The sequence below is a fragment of the Orbicella franksi genome, chromosome 9 (genome assembly GCF_964199315.1).
Source record: "Orbicella franksi chromosome 9, jaOrbFran1.1, whole genome shotgun sequence".
In the NCBI taxonomy this organism is placed as follows: Eukaryota; Metazoa; Cnidaria; class Anthozoa; order Scleractinia; family Merulinidae; genus Orbicella; species Orbicella franksi.
The window spans coordinates 24,101,554-24,114,156 of NC_138153.1; the positions used below are offsets into that span (position 1 = coordinate 24,101,554).

At 38.6% G+C, this 12,603-nt stretch overlaps 1 protein-coding gene and 1 pseudogene across 1 annotated transcript in view; both read right to left on the bottom strand.

Annotated features, from left to right (window-relative positions):
• The window catches only part of LOC145498556 (uncharacterized), a 94,310-nt gene extending 82,354 nt beyond the window's left edge, over positions 1-11,956 (bottom strand). Inside the window, 10 exon segments of the mRNA XM_081478464.1 lie at positions 341-463; positions 562-696; positions 1,585-1,707; positions 3,509-3,637; positions 4,224-4,565; positions 5,827-6,025; positions 6,232-6,246; positions 6,346-6,500; positions 9,687-9,771; positions 11,299-11,956. Of these exon segments, the coding sequence (XP_081334590.1) occupies positions 341-463; positions 562-696; positions 1,585-1,707; positions 3,509-3,637; positions 4,224-4,565; positions 5,827-6,025; positions 6,232-6,246; positions 6,346-6,500; positions 9,687-9,741 (1,276 nt within the window). The 5' untranslated portion in view covers positions 9,742-9,771; positions 11,299-11,956.
• Positions 1,724-3,478, bottom strand: LOC145497987 (uncharacterized; annotated as a pseudogene).
• Positions 11,957-12,603: the final 647 nt, after the last annotated feature.

Consider the following 12,603-nt stretch of genomic DNA (forward strand, 5'->3'; position numbering starts at 1 on the left):
ATCTTTTTAGATTGATGGATTACAGAATTTTCTAAGGTATGGGGGCCCCGCTCGTGCGACCCCAGCGTGCCGGAGCTCCACTGCTACCACTATCCGGCACCACTACCACAACAACCACTATTCCCACCACTACCGCTACAGCCACTACCGCCATTACTACTACCACCACCACCACTACTGCTAAAAGTACTTCCACTGTATACGTTAAAACTACGTTAAGCCAATAAGTCACTGCTCCTTTCAAACTCAACAAGACGGTACATATCCATTGAATGGTCAGGTCGAGTCTGCACGACACTTATAATTCTGCACGACTTTTATAATTGGCACAATTCAATACCTGAACAGATCTCTCCACTTCCGATAAAGCCTACTTTACATTCGCATCTGAAAGAGCCGTCAGTGTTAATGCATACACCATCCTCATGGCAGTTATGAGTGTTTACTTGACATTCATCGATATCTTGAATGAAACAAAACGTGAAAAATAAGCGGATTATAATTCCACTGCCCGCAGGATCTACGGGAAAAAGAGAAAGGCATTGAAGAGAAGTATAATACCTATACAGGACACTCCATCTCCTGTGTAAACCGAGACACATGTGCAGTTGAACGATCCGTGAGTATTTGCACAGCTAGCATTGACATGACAGTTGTGCTTGTGAGCCAATTCACTAGTTTCACACTCGTCGATATCTGAAAAATACAAAATATCACTTTATTCTATTTCATTTCGGAGTTATTTAAGCGGAACGAGCATCGCCGTCACTTTGCATGCGTCGATGTAGAGTCTTGTGTCTTATCGATCTATAAAAGAGCTATGTGGTTCACCCATGGCGAGGTGATAGAGGTTTAGGGCTGACACTCGTAAGACAGGACAGACCCTGGCCCTCCAGGTAAGGTGTCTAAAAAAACTCGCCGATTACGGAAACAGAAAGTTTTTTAAGACCATACCCTAGTAAATTCTAAACAACCTGAGAGGTAATCATCTTCAGAGTAAAAAGTGTCTGTCAGTCTGGTCTGTTGAATGCTGCAGTGTCAACAGACTCGATTAGATGGTTTCATAAAGAGCGGAAAATGAAGGCAAATGCAACGCAAACTGTGATTGTTAATAGATTACGCCGACAGGTAATGGAACTCTCTTGAGGCTCCATATTGAGGAAATACTTAATGCAAATTGGGGAAAGTTTTAATGCGTCCCTCGATCTATTCTCAGTGGACGCGCGTACAAACGTTTAGAACTTATTTGACTTATTTGCACCTTTCAGGTCGCTTTCTTAAATGTCAGTTTGACTTCTAATTTTTCGGTAAGTATGAAGGAAAATATTTGTACTTAAATAACAAACTGTTTTCTTTTGTACAGTGTTTTGAAAGAGGAAATCACCGAAACTAATTCATGAGCAGTCCACTTTGGCGGTCCGAATTAGAAAATTCGGTACGCTGAGGGAACCAATCAAAATTCTAATTTGGACCAGTTTGCTATTTAATGATTTCGCTCAAAAGATGTTTTACATTAGTGAGTTTACATTGTATTAATATTATTAACTGTTAAACTATCATTTACACGAAAGAAATTTTCCTGACCTGTACAGTTAATCCCATCCCCCAAAAAGCCATTCTTGCAATGGCACTCAAAGTGAGTCGGTGTATTTACACACAAAGCATCTTCATGACAGTTGTCATATTCCAGGTCACACTCGTCAAAATCTGTAAGACACAAGCAAGCATATTTGTAAAAATAGTCAGATCTACAGTATTCTTGGGTTTCACGCACGTGACCAATAGCGTAGCAACGGTTACTATCCCCCATCTTGGTGTCCCTCAAGCGTAAACAAAGCGTATCCAAAGAAGAGTTCATGTGAGAAAAAAGGGATGGTTTTATGCGTTGTTGTTGGCTGTTCGAGCAAAAGTGGAAATCGTAAAGGCTTAGGGTTTTTTCGTACACCTAAGATTATTACAAATCAAGGGGAAGAACAGGAGAAACTCACTATTAGGAGGAGAAACGAGTGGATTTCTTCGGTGGGTCGCGGCGACGCTACAAACAAGAGAGTGCTAGAGAGTGAACGAGTTTGTAGCAAACTCTTCGTTCTGAAACTACCGGAACAGAGCGGCTTTGGTCGTTAAATTGGCCAGCAAAAGGATCAATTAAACTTAAAGCTACTGCTTTAACTTTGCAGTGGTTGAGTTTGGCATAAAGCTAATCCATTTCCTCTTTCGAAGGCGCCGATGCGCGCTGCATGCGCTGAGGCGCTGGCTGATGCAGTCCCAGAACTAGAAGCTGCTACACGGTTCGAGGCTTGCGGCTGTTGTAGATCCTCAATTTTCTCGGCTGGTCGAAGTTTTCTTTGAGCTTGTTGGCCGATGAAAAATCGATGTCCTTAGCCCTCGCATCCGGCACTTCATTGACATATGTCGGGAAAATCCATGAGCATTTTACCTGTGTGCAAGCGAGCTTGCCATGAATTCGTGTAGTTGCCTCTAAATAAAATGAAACACTCGCGATATGTGAGCATGACTCAGCCAGTCCAGCTTTGCATCCCAAGCAATGGGCTGACAAAATAGTCCCATCGTTTTCGGAAATGACCCAAATGTTCACTAAAGGATCATTCATACGCTGTGAATACCGAACACTTGCTCTCACGACATACTTGCCAGCGATTACTTTGCCTACAACTGAGGTTACTAATCCCGACAGCATTTGATTAAACGCCTTTCAGACTCTTGAACGCCTTGAACTGCTTGTTGGTGTAGAAGCTGGTCTCAAGAACGAGGTAACTCAGCAAGTACCAGACTTCCACAGGAGGCAAGCATTCTGGACTGAACTGCTCGGCTGGTATGCTTGCGTAGTCAACCCCGATGACCGAGATCTTTTGCGAATATCGTTCCTTTACTCGACTCTCTAAGCTTTTGGCATACTCAGAGAGCACTGGGATACCTTTAGATGAATGCCCGGTACTTTTATCGTTTTTTTCTTTCTGGAAATTCATGTAGTTGTCGAAATAATAGAGCGATAATAGAGAAGCTTCACTGTAGAAATGGACTATTATTAGCATAAATTTGACACCCGAGGGACACCAACTTGGATCAAAGCTTGTTTGATCAAAGCTTGTGACGTCACGTGAAACCCAAGAATACCCCAATTCTGTGCCGCCCTAATTCTGTGCGGGCCTAATTCCGGACACGTTCAGTTTAGCACTTCGTTCTTCTTTGAAAATAACAAAAAAATAAAGTTAAGTCAGTACTTCCCAATAAATCGTTGACTATTGCTCTATCGCCAACTCCTTTTACGTCTTTCTTGTTTAAGCCAAGAAAGCCATGTGCGTGTAGTGCCCTTCCCTCTACGTATTGCTGCAGAACTCTGGTAAGCTCGGATCCTAGGATAGGTTCCTTCTCATCCTCCAAGTTGGGAGCCTGTTCAGAGGCTAGCCGAAATGATATTTAATATGTGTATCCGAATTTATTTATTTATATTCTCCCGATGTTTCGACAGGTTTTGTGTAATACTTGCCTTTATAATACTGACAGGTTTTGCCGTCTCCAGTGTAACTCAGCATACACGTGCACTGATATGAACCATCTGTGTTGGCACACGTGGCATTTGAATGGCAGGTTTCAGGTTTATTGCACTCGTTTTGATCTTAAAAAATGATGTGGACAGTCAATTCTCAAACTCATCAATAATTCATCAAATTTAAACAACGGCAATCATGAACATAACGGTGTTTAGATATATATCTGATCGTGCTCGAGCATTACGGCAGAATCAACGTAGATTTTTAAGACTTTATTTCTTCGTTTTCTCCTTAATTTTAGTGTCGACTGAGAAGAAATATCAAACGCTCAAGACAGTTAAGCACATTTCCTAACACCTCGAAGATCGTCAAAAATTCTCTGCTACGCGTCGCATCCTCACTTTTCGGTGTTTGGAAATGTCGTCAAACACAGAATTCGTGTTTGATATATTTCTTAAAATAATAATAGTAAAAAAGTTAAAATATCTCTTAAAAGATTGAAATGAACAAACATAATAATTACAGTTTTCTAGTATAATAAAGTTTGGAACTGATTTGTGAATACTACACGGGTGATAATGCATGTGATATGCTTTGAAACTCGTATTTTTCTCCGTTGTGGTCTTTGATGCTAAGATCGCATCACAAACATATCACAAATTTCATACTTTACGCGTTCATTTAGTGATAAGTCTACTCATTTTGTCTCACCCTCGGCTACCCAGGTCATGTGGAACCCTTCAAACTCGTTGTCATTGTCTGTCTGGAAGTAGATCCTCATTGGTCCACTAGTTTTTATATCAGGAGGAAGTACATCACCACACACTTTAATTACTACCGGGGAATCTGGAGTGTTTCCGGCCTGTACCGTCAGCCAATCCCATGAACAGTCATCTTTCTTTTCCAAATTAAACTTATGGAAAGTCAGAGTAATATCATATCCTGGACCCAGATCAATGATCCACTCACACATCACACTGTTTGGATATTTGTCAGGATGATTTGGAGACATGATGGTTCCTGACACTGTCGAAAATGTCACTTTACAAATACCTGGATAAACAAATACATATCCAGTTATTTTTGCAGAAAAAATGGCCTTTTTTCTTGATTCCTAAATTTGTCCTTAACTATTACGTATCGGCGGCGATGAAAACTGTTTTTAGCCTTCCGCTGAGAATGATGCTGTTCGATTGCAAACTTTGAGTTTTCTCCGAATTTGACAGTATATATGACAGGCTAGAGAAAACAAAATCATCAAGACCGAAGTCTGAGATCTTCTCTTAAAGACCGAACGTTCGAGGTTGATAAGTAGCAATTTGTGTGGCAATTGATTGGCCAATGAACTAACGTTAAAAATTCGTCTCGCATCAATGGATATCTGTTCAATCTACTTCCCAGCCCCACTCCCAGTGCGTTCATTGTCACCTACTTATGCTGTTACAGGTTTGATAAAAAAAAACGCAATGGTTTCGAATTCCCTCTAGCTTTTTTAGGAAAGACAAACAATAACTCGAGTATTACGGTAGAATCGCGCCTTAAAAATAGCTAACAGAGCGCGAGTTGTGTCGGTCACAAAAACTACGAGTATAATATCAAAGTGTTCCATAAGCAAACTCGTGAATTTGCAGTGAATGATGATTGATATGAGTTAATCTTTGAGCAATATAGGATTACCCTTTTCATAAAACAACACTCATGTTTTAAGAAAATAATGAAAATAATGATTCTGATAGATTCCGACAAAGTTCTTTTATTCGGACTTCATAGGGTTAGTTAAAAAAGTTTTACCGTCGCAGTAATTTAAGTGACAGATATATAGAAGACCTTTTCGTGACTTAAATTAAGCCTTTTGTAGCATCTACGTCAGCGTTGTATGACGTGCGCCTCAATCACTTGAGTAACACTTTCCTCGACCCACAAATGAACCGAAAACTTTAACACACAAGTAATCTGAGTTATTTGAACTAACAGTTGCAAGCTACCATTAACACTTCCCCTTATCGACAAATCAACCAGAAGGTTTAACCATTTAACTTGAGTTATTTAAACTAACAGTTCCATTTTACTACAACCCTGGCAGTTGCATGTACGTGACACGTTGTCCTACAGATGTCAAACGATATATGCGCCCGCAAAACAGCGGAATTGCGAAAAGTTAACAGATCATTGACCAAACCCTCAGTTGCATAATCCCACTGCTACCACAATTCACGAGTTCAAAAATGGCAAATATTTCATTTAGTCAATGTATCGTAATACCAAGTACCCAGGGAAACAAATAAAAAAATGTTGAAGATCAAGTTTTACACACCTTGATGGTTTGCTGCAAATCCTCGGTTTTGGTTGGCATCGTCTGTGTACATGTGCACGAGAAGCGAGCTACCTTTTGAACGAACCATGCGATACTCATCTTCAAATGGTAGATTCGCGCCACAAACACGCTTTATAGAATCGGTGCTTCCATAAGAACCTTCCAGAACCTCCACATAGTCATTAGGGCAATTATCCACCTGTTAATGAAGCAGAAGAAGAAAAATACTTTCCCTGCTCACGATAGTGTAATTTCGAAACTAAGAGAAAAAGTGAGCAAAAAGTGTGACACTACTTGAAATACATGGCCGCATTGCTCCTTGACAGAGTTTTCTTGTCTTTGTGTGGAGGTTATGAAAAAACAACTAAACGAAAATAGGAGGAACTACAGAAAATGGATACATACCGTATCACCGTCCATCTGGAAGATAAAAGAAAAGAGTTACAAATTGGAACGATAGAAGAAATCATCAAGAAAGCGGTTTAGAAACCAAGAAACATAAATTGCATTGTCAGTTACCGCAAAATCTTGAAAGTTGATTTCAATAAGATTTCCATCTGACACTTGAATCAGCCAATAGCAGTCCAAATTTGGTGCGTACTTCGATGGGTAGCTTGAAGGCTGAAATGAACCGGCCCAGTCTGTTAAATTTTGGTTAGGGCAAGACTCTGCATCTGAAATTAAAGACGTTAGAGAAATTCGTATTAATTAATACATTACCTGTATTGGGTAAAACAGGAAAAAGAGAAACTCCACAATACGCCGGAGCAATTTGAAAACGGAGACTAATTTCACTATGGAAATGCATCAAATGTTTTCCGTCCACACTACGCCGGTCAAATTTAAAAATGCAACAAGCATCGGTCATTTTGATTTGTGTTTGAGGAAAAGTCGGTCAGGGAAATCACAAGTTTCCCGTCTACACAAAAACGAAAAGCCAGCGTTTTCAAACTCCCCCGGTTTGAAGAGCGTTTTCGAAAAGCTCCGTTTTGGTGACGGATAAGTGTGGACGGTAGATCTAACCGTAGTAATAAAGCTCCTTTTTCAAATTCCTCCGGCGTAGTATGGACGCTGCCTTAGTTAATAAATATATATACAAAATTTATCAGATAACTAACCAGCAAACCAATCATTAATTTAAATTTTGCATATCTTAAATAAAGTGAGTTTACAACCACAGTGAAAGGAAAAGACTATGGTTGGCGAAATGGTGCAAAAGTCACAAGGTTTATATTCATTCACATTTAATGTTGTTATTATTATTCACGAATATATTTATTCACATTCAGCAACTAAATTTATATTCAAGAGATATACTAATTCACATTTAACGACGTATTTCGTATTCACGAATATATTTACTCACATTTACGGGATGTATTCATTCACATTCAACGGTTTATATTCATTCACATTCACGATCGAAATATTGGTTTAACACGGTGCAATATTCATTCAACATTTTCTGCGCACCGCCTTCGCGCATCATTAGGTCCCAGCTCACGCTCTACAATTTCTGAACACAATATGGCGGACGAAGGAAGCGTTATTATATGAAGGGGTAGAACAAAGACAAACGACCCCAAACATACACAACTGAACATAAACATTACATGGGCTAGAGGAGATAACAGACTGCTCGATGATTTCGGATGAGCAAGTAGATAATCTCGTACAACGTTTTATGAGTGATTATGGGACTCGGGTATTCCTTGGTGACCGGACATCTTCGATCATTATAGGTCTCAGAGTTCAACGGGATGGAATCAGGGAGAGTATTGACCGCGTTGACCCTGGAAACTCTAGAATCCGTTGGGCTGTCGTAATTTCTAGGAGAGCGTGTTCTGTGGCTGCTCCAAATAGCTTGTGGCATATTGACGGACACCATAGCCTGGTTACTGTCATGCATGGGGGTATTGATGATTTTCCTTTAATTAACCTTTAATCTTTAACAAGGTACTCCTAAAACAATGTAAAAAAAAAACTATACTAGCGTTGTTGTTGTGGTTTTTTTGTTTAAATGTTCTACTAATAACAGAACTGTAGCATTGTCCTAGATTTGTTTCCCTCAGCGACGCAAAGGTTTGAGTGGCCATCAAGGGTGCGAAGTGGTCATAGGGGTGAAAAATGTGAGGGTGTCTTACGACAGCCCAGCTGATTCTAGAGTCTCCAGGGTCAACATGGCCAATACTCTCCCTCTTCCATCCCGTTGACTGATCACTCATCATGAAACGTTCTACGAGATTGTCTAGTTGCTCATGCGAAATCATCGAGAAGCCCGTACTCCACAATACGACGTTTCAATGTCCACCTTGAAACAAGAAGCATTTGAGCTTTGTCCACGTGAAACCCGACGATCTTTGTTGCAGAAGGAAAATAAAAATTAGAATTAAAATATTTAGAGAGGAAGAGCGGGCGTTTATTCAGACCCTCTATCCTGGTCGAATTGGGATTTGGAGATGCTATTTTTTTGTGGGGGGAGGAAAACCGGAGCACCCGGATAAAACCCTCGAGCAAGGCGAGAACCAACCACAAACTCATCGCCGGGTCAAACTGGTGGGAGGCGAGGGTCACCACTGCGCCATCTCTGCTCCCCAAGAACTACCTCCGATATTGAATATCGAGTTCGTAAGACCTCAGGGCTGGTCACAGAATACACTGCAAGGTTTGTGCAGTTTGATGAGTCGTGTCGTATCCATTCTCCATGCAAAAGACATATATTTCCCAGTATTTCATTCAGTGCTGCCCTATGATACTGACGAAAGGTAGTAATTGCTGGAGAGTTACACTCGAGCCTTATTTGGATGTTCTCTCTCAATCCTACTTCCGCGGTGTTCCATTCCCCTTCGCACTCTTGTAGGAGATCGAAAGTTCCTGCCAATGTAACATTTGTGTTTGGGGTTTTTGGTCTTTGTTCTACCCCTTCATATAATAAGGCTTCCTTCGTCCGCCATATTGCGTTCAGAAATTGTAGAGCGTGAGCTGGGACCTAATGATGCGCAAAGACGGTGCGCAGAAAATGTTGAATGAATATTGCACCATGTTGAACCAATATTTCGACCGTGAATGTGAATGAATATAAACCGTTGAATGTGAATGAATACATCCCGTAAATGTGAGTAAATATATTCGTGAATACGAAATACGTCGTTAAATGTGAATTAGTATATTTCTTGAATATAAATTTAGTTGTTGAATGTGAATAAATATATTCGTGAATAATAATAACAACATTAAATGTGAATGAATATAAACTTTGTGAATTTTGCACCATTTCGCCAACCATAAAAGACAGTCACGACTAATAACAATCATGAAAAAGCTCAGTTATAACAAGCACTGGTTTTACAGTTGTTTTTGAAAGATGTTCAAGGCTTGGATCTATTTCAGTAATTTTAGAGAGGCAAAAACAGCGTAACAATTGTAAAACTGTAGCGTTATCTTAGACAAGTGCAACGCCAAATTTCTAATTAGTGGAGAACGCTTGGAGTTGTTGAGACTGATTTTTGCTTGTGAGAATTCGAAATCATCTTTGTCTCTTTTATACCTGCTAACGAACACGATCACGTAAACTTCCACCTCTTAACTTTGTATGAATTTTGTTATACATTTTACTTGAGAAGTTGTGATTCAATCGTTCGTTTGATATGTATATCAAGAGATCATCAGGTCTTTTCTAGTATATAGTTTGTCAATTTATACAGGACACATGAATCGATGTATCGGGTTCGCAGAAGCATTTCAACTTTCCCATTTGTTTGTACTTTGTGAGAGAAGTACTATGTTACTGAGTTGAACGACAAGACGAATTTAATCTTAAGCAGACATCATTAAAAATGTAATATCACTAAATAAGTTACCTGATATCAAGAACAGCAAATATAATAGAACTACGACACCAGACTTCACTGCCATTTCAGCTGAATTCGCGAAGCGTTTGCAAAACTGTCCACAGGAGGAAAAGGTCCCATCAGTACTAAATGGTTAATTAAAATTGTTCAAAATAATCTCATACAATGAGACAGGAAACGCATCAGATTTTCTGTCCTGTTGGTGCAGTCCTGAAGTTTCTCCTTCAGAACAAAAAAATATATTTCACCATACTTTAATACGGGAAAAACTGCCAGAATGTCTCATGGTGACTGATTGTCCGAGTACATGAAAATATGTTCATTCATTTTCTCATACTCTTCAGTTGTTTCTTTAGATTTTTGGTGATAAACCTTATAGTGGCCAGAATAACCCTAAACAACACAATGTTTAACTATTAGGGCTTTGAGAGTTGAACGTATTTTTGCCTGAAAGTAAAAGTGGGTAAACAACTTAGTTTTTAATTAAAATCATCTTCTGCGTGTGTTACGCGGTAGCAATCTGTGTGTAAGAACCTAGTGTTTTAAGACCCTGCTGGTAGAAATTTGCCATTCTAATACCAAAAAAAAGTAAGAACATGTTTAACTAAGCAAGCTTAAGATCAAGAAGGTTCTTATATATGGATTACAGTTGAATTATAAACTCTTGTTATAGACACAATACTAGATATGCATTCCGTAACGAGTTGTGTTAGGCTTATCATAATTCAGTTTTGAATAAATACTATATATTAAAGTACCAAACCCAAAATTATTTAATTTTTTTTGGTAATCAACAACCATATCTCCTTCTTAGAAATTAAGAACCTAATTAAGAACCCACTTAGCCTAAATAGCCAATAACTATTCTATAATACCAGAACCTGTTTTGCCAGACTTCAAAAAATGTAGGTTCTTCCACGCAGGTTTTTACCGTACTCTATTGCATAATAAGCTTCGATTCCAATCGTCTCCCAGCTGCGACGGTGTTTTTCGTAATCGTTTCATTGTTTCGGTTATTTCAAAGAGCTCTTCAATAATTTAAAAGAAAAAAATACTGTAATCGGTTTTTTATCCGAATAGAAGAAGATCCAAGAGCGAAGGAAAATTGTTACTTTTAAAACACTCTGATCAAAAAACTTGATCAGTTTCACGGTTATCTTATTTGGCATCATTTAAAGCTCGCTTGCTCAACGCGAAAAACTCTCAGTCGTGACATAGGCCCAAAAGATGAAAGTTCATTGTTTCATGGATGTGCTGTAAAACGTAAAATCTCAGGAGCAATAAGCTGCCAAATGTTGGCTCTCATTTACCGAATATGTATTAATAGAAATTTAGAGAAATCTTAGTTACTTGGCCTGTATTTCGTGACCAAGGTCTGCTTTAGACTGAACTTCAATGAAAGAAATTTATTTTAAAGTGATTTCGTATTACTAGCTCTTCGGTGCGGCATTCTGTCTATTTGTCCTTCACCTTCAAAATATTTTGTAGCGTTTATTGATGAGTTATAAATGCGAAAGGCCGTTTGATTCCCATGAACGATTCATTTAAAGAAATGATTAACCCGTATGGAAATTTTATTTAAACCTTAACTTGTGATCAGATCAGAAAAAAAGTAACATACCTTGAAACTGAATCTTCCTCACTCGAATTTGCTATTCATCTGGATCTAAAAATGAAACCGACCACAAAATTTCTCTGCAAAGTAAGTGATCCTTGAGCGCTACATTGAGGAGGAACAAGTTATTGACCAAACACATCAATTACTAATAACTACTTGTTAGTGCGGAAGTACCGACCTAGTTACATCCTCAATAAAAATTTCATGTCTCAACTGACCAATTATATCTTTCTTGTTATAAGCCGAGTACATGCATCAATCGTATTGGGTTATCTTCATAAAGATTCGATAAAGTGTTTCATGATTAATATGACGCATGATTGTTGTATTTGCACCCTAGAAACGTAAACGATTATAGAGAATAGTTGTAATTGTGTGCGAGTAATTAAATCCACGCTAATGAAAGAAAAAGTAATAACATCGGTGTTAAAAGACTTAGATATACACTGTTTTTCTCTATCAATATTTAACGTGTGGCCTTCACTCCGCGATACTGACAGGCTATGACAACAATTTCGATGTGCCATGATTAATTTTAAATAACACTCTTAAATGCAAGCAAATTCTTACAAACATTGTGTAACCATTTTCCAACTTTGCCAGCAATAAAATGATATCCCTGCTTCTTTTACTAATAATTTTTCCCCTTCAATAATTTTCTTTTAAAATATTTTCTAGTTTTAACTTTTTTTTTCTCTTTTGTGATGTTCATTCTCCATTCTCTTACAGGAGAATATATAATTCCTTAGAATTAGACAATCAGAGCGCGCGTTATATCTGCTACAAACGCAAGCCATATAATAACAACTAAATAATCACAAGAAATCAGAGCCTTGATCCTGTATTGCCTGTGACTGCCATTCTGAATAGAACCACTAACCACACTTAAAGGTGTGAACACGTTACCATGAGAACTGATTAAGATGCCAGAGTCCGGTTGAGGAGGAATAAAACCAAAGCAAAAAGACGAAATTTATAGGCTAATGTTTCAGCTAGCAAAACTAATCTCCTTCAGGGCTCTTAAATTTAAATTCTAAGTATACAATACTTAGTATAAAATAGTAGCTGTTGTTTCTTTTAACTAGTGGAATATTCTAAGAACCTCAAACTCGGCACATGATTATAAAGCAATGAGATATGGAGAGCTTAAAATGGGTGTTGTTCACAACTGGACAGCGGTATATTCATGTGCGTGTGAGGTATAACACGGCGTCATTCTGGGGGATGGGTGGGCGGGTTAGCTTTGAAACGTTAATGAAAGATGTAACAGAATAAATATGCACAAAGGAAGGAGGAGCAAAATATGTC